General features: G+C 35.6%; 1 protein-coding gene across 4 annotated transcripts in view; it reads left to right on the plus strand.

Moving 5' to 3' along the window:
* The window catches only part of Spopl (speckle type BTB/POZ protein like), a 59,008-nt gene that overhangs the window by 28,045 nt on the left and 13,104 nt on the right, over positions 1-17,859 (plus strand). Inside the window, exons 2-7 of one of the 4 annotated variants that reach the window (XM_036185264.1) lie at positions 2,512-2,647; positions 2,828-2,949; positions 3,202-3,353; positions 4,761-4,888; positions 12,739-12,916; positions 12,994-13,049. In XM_036185264.1, the coding sequence (XP_036041157.1) occupies positions 2,570-2,647; positions 2,828-2,949; positions 3,202-3,353; positions 4,761-4,888; positions 12,739-12,916; positions 12,994-13,049 (714 nt within the window). In that variant the 5' untranslated portion in view covers positions 2,512-2,569. Of the gene's footprint in view, positions 1-2,511; positions 2,648-2,827; positions 2,950-3,201; positions 3,354-4,760; positions 4,889-6,933; positions 7,031-12,738; positions 12,917-12,993; positions 13,050-17,859 lie in introns of those variants that run through there. The other 3 variants (XM_036185265.1, XM_036185267.1, XM_036185268.1) reach the window with 3 other exon arrangements.

A 17,859-nucleotide genomic window follows, 5' to 3' on the forward strand; every position in this document is an offset into this window, starting at 1 on the left:
ATAAATGAACTATAATTTGTCCTGTATTATATACCAAACCTTATCAAATTTCACTTATAGTTTATACTAACCTCTTTAAAAAATAAGATGAATATATTCCCTTTATGTATTAAAAAATAACTTATTTTATAGTTTTAGTTAGTGTTTTATCTTATTGATTTATTTCATCATAGTCTTTTAAGAGTTTGGTTTTATTATTATTTTTTGAGAAAAGGTCTTGCTATGTAGCCTAGGCTGGTCTCACATTAACAGTCTTTGTTCCCCTGCTTCTAAGTGGTGGGGTTACAAGGATTATGGGTGTGTGCCACCATGCTTGGCCACTATCTCTTTTATATTTTTGGTAGTGAGCCGAGCCTTTAATGGCTGAGCTATCCCTCCAGCCCCACTATCTCTTTCAAAACATGAGTTTCTTGTTCATTTTCAAGTGGGATAAAAATTAGAATTGCTTTATATGGAGATGGTTGTGTTGTTTTCCTCTGTCTGACTGGGAGGTAATTTGAGGGAATTTATCTCTTTCAAGAAGTAGGTGAGTATGGTATACATGTTTTACATATCTAGAAATGTTGTTTTCCCTTTCAAGAAGTAGGTGAGTATGGTATACATGTTTTACATTATCTAGAAATGTTGTTTTCCCTTTTAAGCATGAAAAACATCTGTGAGACTAGTAATCATTCTGTTTTTCTTAGATTTTAATCAGCAAGTAGAAAAATGAGGCCACATTAATTTGTTTTTTTTCTCATCTTGAATTTCATAGAAGTATATTTCATTGGTGATTTTTGTCTGTGTTTGGTTTGTTTGCTTTGTTTGTGGAAAGGGTGGAGGGGCACTTGTATACCATGGCCCACATGTAGAGCTTAGAGGACAACCCCAGGAGTCAATTCTCTTCTTTTACCATGTAGCCAGTTCTCTTTCTTTATCAATTTTTCCTTATTCAAGGAATAGAAATCATGTTGTCAGGCTTGATGGCAAGAACTGTTCCCATCTGAGCCATCTCACTGGTCCAGTTTTGAATTCTTACTTTGGTTGGTTACTGTAGTACACGTTTGTTGGTTATCTCAGTCAAGTCTAAATATCTCAGTAGTGTTACACCATTGAAGACAGTGACTCTCTTTCCACGAACACCCATCAGCTATCAATACTCTGGGCCCCATGTGGAAAGCCCTCCATTCATGAATGGATGGGTCAAACCTTGTGCAGGCCCTTTTCAGGCAACTGTAGCTGTGAATTTAAGTACAAATGTCATTCCCCACAAATACAGAATTTCATAGCCCTCCTTTCCATTGTGGGGCTCTTAAGTTCTCTCCTTTTCCAGTAGATCCTCCTGGAATTTTCCATGCAGAGGAGGCTGTGTTCCCATGATCCTGCTGCTCTATGCCTAGGGATCCAGGTCTGCACAGTGATTCCTGGTTCCTGCTTCATGCCTATATTGCAGAGTTTTAAAGTGCTTCTTCACTAACAATTTTATTTGTTGGCTTATCTTTTATAGCTTTATTTTTTTCTCAGTCTTTGAAGTGGCTTACTTCAATCTTCATTTTTCTCCTCTTAAACTAATGTCCTATAATTGTAGAGACAGTTACGTCTCTTTTCATTGAAGGATTTGTCATCTTCTAATCCTCCTCCATAGGATTAAAATGGTTTCTTTATCAGTTCTTCAATCAAAAGTAGATTCTCATTGCTCCTACACGGTATAGTGTATTCAACAATATCAACAACAACAGTCAGTGGAGGAGGAGAGTGGAAGGCGTGAACATTGAAGAAAAGAACACAGTTCAACAATAATGAAATATATTGCTTTAGTATATCAAAATTCTCCCATGAGAGTACAACCAACTGACTTTTGACAAAGTTTGCGAAAGTACACATTGGAGAAAGGAGAATATCTCAAACAAATGCTGTTCAACAACACCTAGATAGATTGTTGATTGTGCATCCGGTTGATTTGGTACAGGAACAGATAACTAGAAGGGAAATACATGATTCAGTCCATCTGTGACGAAAACGCTCGGGCAGAGATACGGTCTTATGACACAGCCAGGTTGTCTGCATTCTTTGTAGGCTTTTTTTTTTTTTTTTGAAATCTGGGGTTCTTTGGTGAGAACTGGGAACTGGCAGGTGATGACAAGTAGCTAGTGACAACTTGCTCATGGCCCTTTGGATTTCAGGAAGTGATGGCAGAGGATGAATCAGACATTGATGTCATTAGGTTTCTAGAATCTGCTACGTGAATATTTTTGATTTGTGATATTTTGACACTATTTTTCCAAATATCACAAATCAAAAATATTCACATAGCATATTCTAGTAGTGTTACATATAAGTATTGAGCTCGTTTGGATTTCAGATGTGTATTTGACAGATGTTTATGTTTTCATTTATTAAAAATTTCTAAAATTATTTCAACATTTAATGTGGTCTTTCAAATCTAATTTTAATAGTAATTTCCTCAATTTTATATTCTCTCTCCTGATTTTCTCAAAGGTTGATCAATAAATTTAATTTCTTTTCTTGTAGCTAAATTACTCAAGTTTGTGGGATACTATATGAATCTTAAGCCTGTTATAAGGTGGCAATGTCTCGGGAATCTACTTCACCTCTGCCTGGAGATATGTCTCCTAGCCCTGTTGCAGAAAGCTGGTGTTACACACAGGTACAGCCATTTAAAATGCATTTGATGCACGTCACATAAATTTTCTAGTCATGACAAGTATTATTGTAAAATTGTAAAACAGTGTGACATCATTGCTAAACGGATTAGGATGAATATTTGATTCGTGACAAGTTAAGAGATTAAGTCCTGAGTATAAAAAGTGGCTTTCTGATCTCATAGGTTAAAGTGGTGAAATTTTCCTACATGTGGACTATTAATAACTTCAGTTTTTGTCGAGAAGAAATGGGGGAAGTGTTAAAGAGTTCAACATTTTCTTCTGGCCCAAATGATAAGATGAAATGGTAAGCATTATTACTATATTTTTAACTATAGTTTTTCTTACTTTGGGTTTATTGTTGTTGGCCCTATGGGTATTAATATAATTTTTCATTAAATTAGTAATTAATTCCTATTAAAATGAAGAAAGGGAAAAATCATGGACTTATTACAGGAGTGCTGTTGTGATGTAATTTGCAAGTGATTTCAGTATTTGCCTGTCTTTTTGTTAATGTCAAAGACTCAATTCCTCTAAGTGACCTATTGTTTTATTTTAGGTGCCTGAGGGTAAACCCAAAGGGATTAGATGATGAAAGTAAAGACTATTTGTCCTTATATTTGCTTTTAGTCAGCTGCCCAAAAAGTGAGGTTCGAGCAAAATTCAAATTTTCCCTTCTGAATGCCAAAAGGGAAGAAACAAAAGCAATGGGTAAGTGTTTGGCAAACTGGATGAAGAAGTCTCTTTATCTACATACAGTGACTTTATCTGGAAAAGTTTCAGATTATTTTCCTCCCTTAAATTTCTTTAGTCCAAAAATTTACCTGTAACCATTACTACTTAATTTTGAGTTTCACATTCTAGCTAAAGTTTCTTCATAAGTTTTAGCTCCCACAGACATACTTCAAATAATATTAAAGTTTAACTGCTTCATGTCCCTAAAATGACTTTTCACTTGTCACTTGAAAAAATAGTTGGTGCTAAAATGGAGTTCCTGGTACATGTCACTAGGGAATTTCTCTTCCTTGCCTTCTTGCTGAGGAACACTACAAAGCAGGTGGAATGGCATCATAGTTTGTCCGTGGGACTTATTTTTACAAGTTAACTAACACTAAATGAAAGAAAATCAGTTTTTCTCTTATTCAGAGCCTATTAATCCTAGTGAAAATGCTTTATTTTGGAGCTTCATAACAGAAGACTGTTAGAGAATATTTACAATGTTTTTAACCTGTCACACTGAATTGTAATAATTTCTAGAAGTGAATCAAAGAGCCAAGGAACTTATTACACACACACACTTTTTAATATTTATATTTCCATATTACGTGACATTTAAAATAGAGTATTTTAGTTAAATTTACATCCTGATTGTATAGATAATAATATATATCTGCTGAGATTCTTGTATATTTTACAGTATACAATTGAGCAGTATCTGAGATGTTTGAAACATCTTAGGTATTTATCAAAATCTTTTACAAATTATAACGACAGTGTCTTTTGGTCTTTTATGTATGAAAGTGTATTCCAGGAGATTATATCTAAAATCTTGGGAATGGTAGGAGGCTTATTAGCATTCTTACAAATTTGAAGTTTTCTGTAATTCAGCAAACTTAAATAGGATGAGTTTGCCAGCAGAGCTTAAAAGGTTTTGTAATGGATTAAGCAACAGGTTTTAAGGGAGAAACAGCTAATAAGATATTTTGTAATTAGATTAGATGACTACTTATGCCTATGTCAGTATGTTTTGAATTTATTTAGGGGCAGTTGTGTGTGTGCATTCAAGACAGACAGAAAGAGAGAGACAGACAGACAGAGACAGAGAATGAGAATGCTTTCTGTGTGTCTGTATGCATCTTTCCCTTCTAGCAGATTTGATGACTTTTCTTAAGAGTCATAAGTCTTAATTCAAGTTCATTGACTATGGCCAGACTTTTGAGCAACAATGTAGTGGTTTGATTCTTTTTGACATAATTCTTCAGATACCTTATTTACACACATTGCTGATATATCATAGTGATTATTCTATTTATGTCCTGTAAATGTATATATCTTCACTATTAAGAAAAAAAATGTATCTTTGATACTTGTTTTATTTAAACTTCTGTTTTCTACCAGAAAGCCAAAGAGCTTATCGATTTGTACAGGGGAAGGACTGGGGATTTAAAAAATTCATTAGAAGAGATTTTTTGCTTGATGAAGCCAATGGTCTCTTACCAGATGACAAGCTTACATTATTCTGTGAGGTGGGTATGTTTTTATTAATAAAGACTTCATGGTTTATTTAGTAATGTGGCAGTGTTGTTCAAATCTGAATGTTCTTTTAACTGAAAACGCAGAGTCAGATATCTGAGTGAAAGCTGAAAGATCAGAGAAGCAGAACAGCCAGATAGTAGTTCTTACCTCTATGAAATCCTCAGCCTCAAGAGAAAGAGAGAGAGAGAGAGTTCCTGTTTCTTCATGTCTTATATACCTTTTTCTGCTCTGCCATATTATTTCCTGGGATTAAAGGTATGTGTGTGCTTCCCAGACAAAGGCATGAGGTCTTGAGTGCTGGGATTAAAGGTGTGTGCCACCACTGCCTGATCTCTGTGTCTAATCTAGTGGCTGGCTCTGTCCTCTGATCCTTAGGCAAGTTTAGTAGGGTACCCAATATATTACCACATGGCAAAAGTACAAACTAGAGTAATACTGATTATACTTTTAAAATTAAAGTAATTGATATATTTCATAAATTCTTTTGTAAATTCAACAGAAAAAGATGACAAAAATTACCTTACAAATCGATGTGGTGGTCTATATTTTTATCATATCTCTAGTTGTTTGAATAGTTATACCTACCACATACTAAATCCTTATAATTGAAGGAGCTTCTTATGTATGTCTTTGTTGTCTTTATTTAATATATTTTTCATTCTAAGTAATTCTGATTAGCCAGAATTAGCCAGTTTTTGAGGTTAATCTGATTCTAGTTTATTACTCACAGTTTGTTAGTTTGAATAAGAAAAGCATGTGGAAAATTTTGGAAAGCTTTCTAGTCCTTCAAGCTATTGGACTGTACTAATATAGTCAAATAAGTGTTAATATTCTAAGAAACAAATTTGAGATTTTAATGATATGATCATATAATTTGGCAAGCATACTTTTTCTTTTTTTTTTTTTTTTTTTGAGACAGGGTTTCTCTGTGTAGCTTTGTACCTTTCCTGGATCTTGCTCTGTAGAGCAGGCTGGCCTTGAGCTCACAAAGATCCACCTGCCTCTGCCTCCCAAGTGCTGGGATTAAAGGCATGTGCCACCACTGCCCTGCTACGTGCTTAATTTATATTCATAAAGCATCATATTTTGAAAATTATGAGTATTTTCTCTACCAGGAATTTACTGTTATGATTTGTATTGATTTTAGGTTTGGGTTTGCTTCTGTCATTTTTATCGTTGGGTAGGTTTATTTATATAAAAACATGAGATTCATTTTTTTGAAGTAAACCCAAGGATTTATATTTTCAAGATTACAACTCTGTATCATTGTATTATATCATATTGATGTATGTTTTGGAATTGAAATAGAACCACAGAAAAATACTTGGATAATGAACTATATAATCTATTTGTTATAAATATAATTATTTGATGAGTTTCTCATGATTTCAAAGGGAAAAACTGAAGCATTTGTTTGTAATAAGCAGGTATGTAAGCAGTATTTTAAGTAGATAGAGGTCATACTGTTTAAGTTCTTGCCTTTTGCATGGACTCTTCCAGAATTTTAGAATTTACCCTAATTTGAAAATGTTAGGTTTTTTAACTGTCATCTTAGAATTTATAATTAAAGATTATTTGAGTAATGTATTAAAAAAGAAAACCCAAGCAACAACAACAAGTAAATGAACCTTTTTTAGAAAATAATCTAAATAATCTACATTATAGAACTGAAATAGTGTTTGTTAATAGATATTTTCCCTGGGTGTATGTACTGGAACCTAGACAATCAATAAATTCAGAATTAAGGCTGAAATTAATTTTAGGATCATTCAAGTATGAAATTTTGAGGTCTGTTTGGTATCTATATGCTAAATACATTTGGTGACCCATAGAATGTCTTATGACACATGTTTTTAAGTTGGTGGTAATCAGATCCCATTTTTAAATCTTGGAATATGCTTTTCACTAGCCCAGACATTGTCTCTTGGACACTACCTTTAGCATAGGTGGCCAAAAATCACCTTTAAACGACATTCTCTGTGCCCTTCCTTCATCATTCCTTCCACTCCTCTCATGGATGCCCTTCCTTCTACAGCATCTCCAACACTGCTTGCAGAAGAGGAGGAAGCATTGCACTGCCCTCCCTAAAGAACTGGCACCTCCCCCTCCACTGCAAGTGGTGCTGTAGACAGGTAAGGCAGCTGGGTGCTACCCTTTTTAAGCAAGACATAGCTTAGTCTTGCTGTCTATGTAGTGGCTCATGTGCAAGAGTTAGATGAAAATGTCTAACAGTGTAAATAGCTCTGCTTCCTTCTCCAAAGTGATGCAACAAACAAGAATTCCGAATAAGTTAGAGAAAGAAAACACTGGTCAGAGTCACTCATCTTTTGAAACCTTAAACACTTTTTAAATTCTTGATAGTCTACAGATCTATGGCATTCTTTGATAAACAGAAAAAATATATGTATAGCTAAAATATATGAGAAGCTTTTCATAAAGCTAAACTCATTCGTTCTTAATAACGTATTAAAAAAAACCCAACAAAACGTTTTCCTTTAGTTGAGGTTCAGTTTGACTTGACTGTACAGACACTTCGTTAATGAGTGGAAGATGGGTTTTATTTTCCTAACTCCTAGCTGTGAAAAGTGAAAACTGGACTACCCTCTTGCTGTCACCAGAAATTTTAAAGTGGTATATTGAAAGCCCCAGACTCTTATTAGCTACCTTTTCTAGGAGATACATAAAGCTAGACTTTTAAAAGTTTCTGCTTTTGGAGTGAGTATATAGGTTAAGCAAGTAGTTGATTAGAGAGACAGCATTGTAATACTTTGTGGATTTAGTAGTAGCTCCCTTTTAGGATGGTTTTGGAGGGTTCAGGTTTTTGAAAGTTAGAACCAGTATTGTCTATAGTCCCACAGAAGAGAAGAACCAGATTTGTTAGCTAGATACACATTCAGTTACACCCCTCAAATGTTCGTCTTCATTTTAAGCTATATCCTTAGGGTCAATCAGTAGCAAGTTTAATAAGAGAGCTCTGTGTTAAGTCAGCAGAAAATCTCAGCCTTCTTCCTGAATTTTTCTCTCTAGGTTCCATAAATAAAGTTGTTCATTACCAGTTGTCAAATTTTTTATCATTTAAATTATAAATATCAAAGCAGTGAACCCATCACATCTCTATTCTAATTAGGTCATTAATTTCCATCTGAATTGAAATATGTGATATGAGAGTAATACAAGTCCTTTAAATTTTGATTATACAGAATGCAGCTGTACTTCACAACTATGATGATAATGTCTATTTTCTTTCATTCTTATTGATTCATTCATTCAGTAATTTACCCCCTCCCTTTCTTTTCTTCTTTTCTTTTTCTTTCTTTCTTTCTTTCTTTCTTTCTTTCTTTCTTTCTTTCTTTCTTTCTTGTTTTTTCCAAGTTTTTACATTAAATATATTATCTTGGGGCCCAAGGAGATGATTTAGTAGATAAAATCACTTGCCACACACATGCCTGATGACCAGAACCCACATGAAAAGCCAAATGTTTTGACATGTACCTGTAATCCCAGGACTCTTATGGCAGATTAGAGTCTGAGATAGGAGAATCAGACAAATGGTGGTCTCGCTAGAAGAACATGGTAAGACAGACTTAACTTCAGAAAGAAGGTGCAGTGAGAGAACTGACTCCTCAAAGTTCTCCTCTGCCTCCACAGTGGTAGGAGGACGTTTGTGTACTTGCAGCACACACACGCACACATGCGTGCACACACACACACACACACACACACACACACACACAAATATATTATCTTGAAATAGAGACAGCACATAGAATTTAAGAAATCTTTTTTTAAATCAAATGTTACCATACCTTTTTTATAACTACTATATAATTTATGCAAGTTAATAAACAGATCCAGTTATTTCTACCCAAAAAATTTTAAGAATAATGCTTAATATAAGCAATTAAATATATTATATACTAAAAATGATATCTAGATAAACCCTGAGTATTTATTTACATCAGCACATTTCATTTGTGTATCATTGACTTCTGAATATAGTAAAATAGGACAATCAAGTGGTTTTTTCTCTTTGAAGTTGCTGAAATTTTAATTAATTTGAATGATGGAAGTCTTAAGATAGAACCTTTATGGATGGCTTTGTGTGCATATCTTGGCCCTCATATCCCCATATTTGTAATACCATCTCATAAGATTATTGTAATAAATACTTTTTATTTTACATTTTTGTTTTGTTGTATTTTCTTTCTTTCTTTTTTTTGTTTGTTTGTATTTTTCAGACATGGTTTCTTTGGTGCCTGTCCTGGATCTCGCTCTGTAGACCAGGCTGGCCTTGAACTCACAGAGATCCTCCTGGCTCTGCTTCCCCGCCAAGTGCTGGGATTAAAGGTGTGTGTCTCCATTGCCCGGCTTAAGATTATTGTAATAAATACTTTTGATCATAATTGTTACAAGGAAATATAAGTACCAAGGTTTCTCCTCTCTCTGCATGCCCAGTGTTGAGATTACATTTGGAGCTGTAATTTTTTTTTTCTCCAAATGGGTGCTAGAGAGCAAATTCTGGTTCTCATGTTTGTATAGCAGGCATTTTACCAACCCCACTGTGTATCTTTAAATTATGCTTTCAAGAAATGAATTCAATTATCCATTGCTTTATTGCAAATGCTCCCAATATTTAGCACTCAAAAACATAACTCGGGGAGGAAAAAAAAAAACATAACTCAAATAGCATGTAAAATTAAATGTTTAAAAATTGTTCATTTGCCCTGAATTATTTGCTTTGTTAGTTGAAGTACTTCTTTTTTGTTGTTGCTTATTGTAACATGAAATTTCCAACATAATGTAATGGAGTGCTTTCTCTTAAAGATGATGTGGAAGTTATTTTGATTCAGTAAACAATGATATTTCATGGAGTCTACATAAAAGCAGAGTGAAAGTTATCCCACACTTACTTATGATCTCACAGACAGTGAAGTGTCTGCAAAGTGGCAAACTAAACTAAAGTACATTTGTATTGAACTCACTTTGGACTTTCTATAAAATTTTGTGAACTTTGATAATTATAGTCACTTTTGTGGGACTTCTTATACTTAAAATTTTAAATCAGTTGGCTTTAGTTTTGAGCTTTTTTCTACTCTGATGTACAAATTCTACTGCCCCAACATCATTTAAGCTTAGGTATCCCACCACCCATGTAATGTGAGCAAAATGGAGTGAAGACGGGGCTGGAGTGGTGGCAGCCTTGGTTCTGTCTTACAGCCCCTCCTCTCTAACAACTATTCTGATAACCTGTCCCAGGAAATCCTTATCAGTTAATGTATGGACTTGCTCTCTGTATACAAACAACGCACTTAAGAAAACGTCATGGTTCCTGGAGGCGATGACTTACAGGACTCTGACCTATGTGAAAGAAACAGTAGGAGAGCCCCTGCCATTTTTAAGCACAGTTTCTCTGATTCACCCCCATGTGTATCATCGCAGTCATTTGTGATGAAGAAACTATGTTCATGGGGTGTAGAGTAAATCCACGCAAGTCTAAGTGAAGAAAAGAAGGCCAAGACTGATCCAGGTGCCTCTAAAGGCCACACCTTTTCCTTTATTCTCAAATTCCTGTCTGAGAAAAGGAGAGAGTCCCTGCTGAATCTCTGTTCATTAGTAATAAATATGACAGGAAATAAAGGAAACATGGAACACTAAAAAAAAAGAAAATACATCAATTTAGCAGATATTTAAATCCATTCTGCTGATGTTGAAACTTCTAGGAATAACAATTAAGTTCCTTTCCTTTGTATATTTGTTTTATTTTATCATTTTATGTGTGTGGGTGTTTTGCATCTATGTCTCTGTACCACCAGAGTGTCTGGTGCTCACGGAGGCTAGAAAACAGTGTTGTGTCCCATAGGGTTACAGATGGTTGATAACTTCCATGTCAGTGCTGGAAATCAAACCTAGGTCCTTTGGAAAAAGAAGGCAGTGCTCTTAACTCTTGGGCCATTTCTCCAGCCTGAAGTTTTCAGGTTTTATATGTTAATAGTTTTATGTCTCTGAAAACTATATACTGCAGGCCTCATGATTATGCAGTAAGATTTCAGCTGTTATTTAGAAAGTCAACCCACCAGAGACATGGATATTCTGATGGAGGATTAAACCATCATGCAATGCATTTTGGAATTACTGCCTTTGAGTGAATTGGCTGTTCTTGCTGTAGATTTCTTACATGAAGCCTTAGCTCTTCCCATCTATTACAGCTTTGGGATGTATCCCACTGATTTAGCAGTGTATTTATCATTTATTGAGCACAATTTCCCCATGCATTGGTATATTGGATGACTTCCCCCAGCAATGTGTGGAAGAAGTCACACAGTCAAAACCTTTGTTCTTACAACCAGATGTTTGTTCCATTTCCCCATATAAACTTAGAAGTCTGCCTTCCTGCAATTATCTTTATTAACAGACAGTTGTTCAGTGTTAGTGTCCAGGCAAAAGGATCTCATTTGAGACATTCACAGATGCCCAAGGACATAGAATTACAACATGTGTGAATTTGTTGAATCACAGCCCTCAGATAGCTAGGGAACAAGCATGCCCTGGTTTCACTTTGCCAGTAGGTAAGAGAAATTATGCCCTAAACTAACCTTGCACTTACCTTAAACGAATTCTTAACTCCTTGTACTTATTTTCACCTCGGTTTATTAATACAAGATTTTAGCTTAAAAGATTTACTGCTTGAGTTTTACCCTGAGAAGATAACAGAAAAAGCAATTAACCATTTATTCATTCCTGGAGAAAGATAATCTTCCCACAGACACTGCTGAGATTTACGCCGCAAATGACTAGGGTGGCTGGGAGGTGCCAGGCTGGGGATCCTATACCAGATAGGCTTGGATCCTTTCTTTGTTCTAACCACTCAGGGTAAAGGTTTAATCCTTAGATCTGAAAGCTTCTTTATAGCTAGCTAACATTTGCTGTAAGTGCTAACATGGACCAATCATTGCATGTTTTCCCCTGTTGTTTACATTGGTTACCCACATACCTGACCCTTCCTCTGCTTGCTGGGGAAGAAGGCAGCACATGGAAGATAAAGACAATTTTTACCTTGCTTGTGATTTTACATACTTAGCCACATCTAGGAATGTAGATTCACATGTTGATTTAATCTCTAGCTGACCTCACCAGGGAATTTCTACTTACCACTCTCACCTTGTGCCATAAAAGAAGCTGACACTTACTGCCTTGTTAGTAACTCTTACCTGCGTTTTATGATCCTGAGAAGTTCTAGCCCTGTACCTTGGTTGCCAAGAATTGATGATTGTGAATGTCTGTAAGCTGGAAACTTTGTAGTAAGAGGAGAATAGTAGAGAATAAGAAAGAGACATACATAGAAGGAGAATGGTGTGAACCGATTCTTTTGCCCTCAGATCATTAGGTTTCCTTTGCTTGTTGTAAAGTCTTTTCTGAACCCTAAAAGGGACTTTGAGGCTGGACCTTAAAGGACTCCGTTAACTATATAAGTTGTATGTGTAATAAAAATGAAATGCTAATAGGCATGAACAAAATGTCAACTTGTCAAGTTTGATGATATTGTGGAGTTTCTCTTAGAAAATAATTTTGTGATTGTAATAACTGAGCTTTTTTTTTTTAAATCAACTGATAAGTCATTTATTTAAATACAGTGTCACTACTGAAAACGATTTAGGTTATTTCTAGGTTTCTGTGCTATTTCTTTCACTTATATTAAATTTGTTTAGGGTATTACTAGGATTTTTGATTAGCAATATATTGAATTAACCAGGGCATTTTAAGTTAAAAACTAAATGTACACATGGTAACTGATTATTTATAATACTGTATGAATATGTTTTCCTATTGTCTTCTTTATCAGGTGAGTGTGGTTCAAGATTCAGTCAATGTCTCAGGACATACAAATACAAACACTTTGAAGGTGCCGGAATGTCGACTAGCAGAAGACTTAGGTAATCTCTGGGAAAACACAAGATTTACAGATTGCTGCTTTTTTGTGAGAGGAAAAGAATTCAAAGCTCATAAGTCTGTGCTTGCAGGTATCTTCTCCTTTGGATAATATAATATTTTTTAAATAAATTTGTGCAATAAGTAATGGTGCTTATTCTTGTTGTAGCTCGATCCCCAGTTTTTAATGCAATGTTTGAACATGAAATGGAAGAATGCAAAAAGGTAAATGTTGTTAAAAGGCTTAATACTATTTAATTTGTGTACATGTATCATGATAGAATGCACATATAAAAAAGATCTGTGCATGTTCTTGTTCTCAAGTTCTAACAGAGAAGAACTTTAGAAACCAGAGTTAGGGGAAATGTGTTCTGAAATAAAACAGTAGGTGCCTCTCAGTGTGAATGCTCAGTGAACATTCTAAGTAACAGCTATTTTGATGTTCTCATTGCTAGAACACTTGCCTCCATGCAGAAAGCCTTGGGTTTCATCCCTAGTGAGAAAGAGAGAGGAAGAGGAACCACACTGGGGATGTTGTTGAGTAACTTCTGGCTTCTGCAGCATACATTACCCACCCATGTGGAAGACCTGTATTTACATATTTTTAAATTATATTTTTAATAAATTGGCTTATAAAATAACCAATAGTAAGCTTTGAAGAGCTTTTTTTTTTGTCATTGCTTTTGATTATCTCTTCACCTACTTCTCTTGTGTTCCCCAACTTGTTCCCCATGTAAGTAAATTTTTTCAGCCTCAATATTTCCTCCCTCTACTTTCATAGCACATGCTTTCTGTTAATGTCCTCTTCCACTTAGGCCTGTATTTTGTTCCACTTGCACTAATAGACCCTTGCTATAGTCTCTCCAAGTTAAATATCACAGTCTGAGAATTCAAAGCTAGTATCCTGAGGGAGACCATGGGGAATTTTTCTTTCCAAGGCCTGATTACTTCATTTAATATATAGTCTTTTACAGATCCATCTGTTTACCTAAAAAATTCATAATTCATTTTTTGTACCTAATTAAAAATTTAAAATGCATGTTTACTACATTTTCATTATCTACTCATTAGTTGATGGGACCGCCAAGTTGCTTACATTGCCTGGCTATTTTGAATAGAGTAGCAGTGAACATGGATGTATAAGTTTCTCTGTAGTCAGGTATACATTCCTTTGTAAATATTCCCAGGAGTGGTATAGCTGGGTCATGTGGCAGACCAGCTTTTAGAGTTTTAAAAATATCCACACAGATTTTCATAGTGGTTGTATCAGTTTGGACTCCCACCAAAAGTAAATAAAGGGTTCCTTTTTCTTTACATCTTCAGTATATTTTCTTTTGTTTTCATAACAGCCATTCTGAAAGGGTTAAGATGGTATCTCAAAGGTATTTTAATTTGCTTCTTCCCAGTGGCTAAGGATATTGACCACTGCTTCTGTTATTCATTTGCATTTCTTTTAAGAGGTCTCTGCTTTAAAGCATGGTCCATTTTAACTGGAATATTTGTTTTCTTGATTTTTAGTTTGTTTTTAGTTCTTTGTATATTCTAATTATTAATCAGATGCATAGTTGGTAAAGATTTTCTTCCATTCTGTAGACTGTCTCTTTGCTCAATAGTTTCTTTTGATGTATAGAAACAATTATATGAGGTTTAATTAATTATTTGTTCATTGTTAGCATTATTTCCTGAGTAACCAGCGTCATCTTTACAGAGTCCTTCCTTACATCTACGATTGTAGTATCTTTTCTGCTTCTTCATCTAGGCATTTCAGAAGTTCACATCTTATGTTGAATTCCTTGATCCACTGAAGTGTGTGTTCTCCCCTGTGCTTCCTGCATGCTCCCTCCCTCCCTCCCTCCCTCCCTCTCCTGCCTTCCCCCTCTCCCTCAAGCAAGGTTAGAAAGAAGGTTCTCGTTTTTAGTCTTCTGCATGTAGATACCAATTTTCCCAACGTCACTTATTAAAGTTTTTTTTTTCCTAATGTTTTTGGCGTCTTTGTCAAATATCAGGTATCTGTAGAACATAGACATATTTATGCTGTTTTTATTACTGTGGCTCTGTAGTATAACTTGCAATCAGGTATTGTAATACTTCCAGAAGTATTCTTTTATTCAAGATGGTTTTGGTTATGTAGAGTATTTTGCACTTCTGTATAGTGTTAGGACAGTTTTTTCTTTGGGGGGGGGGAGTGTTTGTTGGATTTATATTTGTTTTGTTTTCTATGTCTGTTAAGAATGGCCCTAGCATTATTATATTATATCTGTGAGGCACAGTGTGAATACTGGACCCAGGTGTTCTAGGAGAGCAGCCAGTGCTTTTAAATTCTCAGCCATCTCTATAGCCCCCTTACTTTGTATTTTTGACTTCTTTACTATGATGTGTCATGGAGAAGTTCTTTTCTGGTCATGTCTACTTGGGGTTCTAAATGAAGCTGATGTTTGGAAGTCAATTTTTTTTCTGTAGTTGTGAGGATTTTCTGTTACAGTTTAGGTATCAATTCCTTGTACTTTACCTTAGCTCCTTCTATCCCGTGCATTCTGATTTTGATCTGCTGAATATATCCCAAACTTCTTAGAAATATTAGTCATATTCTTTAAATTTTTTCCCGAAGTGTTAAGGTGCATCATTATGTTATTATTACTATTTTTTAAGATTTCTCTTGTTGAGGCTGCTATAGCTCTGAAATTTCATTGGCAGAGCTTCTCTGTCATATATGGAAGATGGAGTCTTCCAGTAGACTTCCTGGGCCTCTGGCTCTTATAATCTTGCTCTAACTCCACTTCTGTAATGTTTTGCAGGTGTAAGGATTGTGTTGTAGATGTATCCATTTGGGCAAGGCACACTGTTCTCTGCACTTTACCAGTCGTGGTTTTCTGTAATGGTCTCCTCTGCTGCAAAAAGAGGGCCCTTTCATTGGGGGGAGTGAGAATTTAGTTAGATTCCACTGGGTTGGGCAAATAGCACTAGTAGGGTCTCCTGGGTTCCACAGCCTCACCAGATACGAGTGTTAGCTAGTTTTCAGTACCAGCATGAATTCAATAGAACAGGTCTTGAGTCCATCTAGATGGCTGATAGCTACTCCCAGGATATAAGTACCACCATTCCACCTTTAAAGATATCTTGCCCTGCCGGTCATTGCTGTGGTTTGTAGGTGTCACAGCTTGGTAGGACTGTTCTTTGTTTTTCTTCCTTTGTAGCTTCTAGTCTTCAGGGAGGAAACTTCAAGGTTTGAAGCAGGTCACTTCTTCTGAGTCCTGTCCGAAGACCATGGTGGCTTCATCAATAGGGACTTAACCTTCACATTCATGAAGGCGTCCAAGGGCAACAGTGGTAGCCTACGTTGCTTTCAGTGTTACTTAGACAACTCTGTCCAGAAACTAGAAGGGAGGTTGTCATGCCTGATACTTGGATTTTTGTTAGAACGTCTGTGGTTCTTGAGGGAACACTATTAACTTAAGTGATATAACATTTCTAAAAATAAAAATGCACACACACACACAAACACACACACACACACACACACACACACACACACACACACACACACACAAGTGAGCATGCATATATACTCTAAAAGCATTTTTTAGTAACTAGACAATCTTTTTTTTTCCTGTGGCTTTTTCAAATATCTATACTTACACTACTTATGCTCTTCCCCCATTCTTCTTGCCCCCCCCACCTCTCTCTAGTTTAAAGCCCTCTCCATTTTCCCATGCCCTTCTTCCTAGCATTTCTATCCTGCTGGTTCCTACTCCTTTGTCCTGTATCCTTTGTTTTCTTCTAGTATTCTCAGATTTTAGCATTTCACATTGATGTCTTTGAATCATTTGGTGTTTATTTTTGTAAAGGATGGTAGACACAGTTCTAAATTTCATTCTACATGTGAACATCTAGCTTTTCTGACACCATTTCTTGAAGATGCTGTCTTTACTCCAGTTTATATATATATATTTTGCCATCTTCATCAAATATCAGATGTCTGTAGTTACATGCACTTGTGTTTGGGTTTTCTATTTTGTCCCACTGGTCTGAATATCTGTTTTTTGTGCTGGTATCATATTGTTTTATTTCTATGGCACTGTGTTTTATATTGAAATCTGTATTGGTAATTTCTTCAATAGTGCTCACTTTTGTCAGGATTGCTTTGGCTGCCCTCCGTCTTTTGTGGTTCTATATGTATGGTAGGATTTTTTAAAGTCTTTCTGTGAGGAATGTTGTGGAGATTTTGATAGGGATTACATTGAATCTGTAAATTATTGGCAGAATTCACAATATGAATTCTACCAACCCATGAACATTAGAGGTCTTTCTGTTATCTAGTGTTTTCAGTCAGTTTCTATAGGTATTTTAGGTTTTCATTGTATCAGTTTTTCTCCTGCTTGGTTGGGTTATTCCTAGGGACTTTCTTTTCTTTGAGGCCATGTGAATTGAAGCATGCCTATGATCTTTTTTAATGTGTCTGTTGTTAGTATATAGAAAGAAAGACTTTATATTTTTTAAGTTGGTTTTGTGTCCTGTCACTTTGCCGAAACAGTTGATTTCTGCTCTTTCTGAATATTTAATGTAGGAATGTAGAGCTATAAAATTTCCTCTTGAAACAGTTTACAATGTGTCTCAGAGGTTTTGTTGTATTGTTTACATTTTCAGTGAATTCCATGTATTTTTTAAATTTCTTCCTTGATTTCTTTGCCTTTCATCATTAACGATTATGTTATTTCATCTCTGTGAGTTTCACAATTATTCAAGATTCATTTGCTATTGGTCTTAAACTTTATTCCATTTGGTCAGATTTGATACTAACTGACCTGAAATGTTGACCCAGGGTAGGGTCTGATGTCTTATATTTCCTGACTTCTCATCATATCCTAGGGTAGAGTCTGAAGTATTAGTGTGCTCCCTGACCTCTGAGGGTGGCCAGGGGTGGAGTCCAAAGTCTCCTACACACTCCCATATTTCACAGGGTGACAGGATGGGGTCTGAAGTGTCAGCCCATGCCTTATGTGGAGAGCAGTGGCCAATGGGCTGTGTGGTGCTCAGC

The sequence above is a fragment of the Onychomys torridus genome, chromosome 4 (genome assembly GCF_903995425.1).
Source record: "Onychomys torridus chromosome 4, mOncTor1.1, whole genome shotgun sequence".
In the NCBI taxonomy this organism is placed as follows: domain Eukaryota; kingdom Metazoa; phylum Chordata; class Mammalia; order Rodentia; family Cricetidae; genus Onychomys; species Onychomys torridus.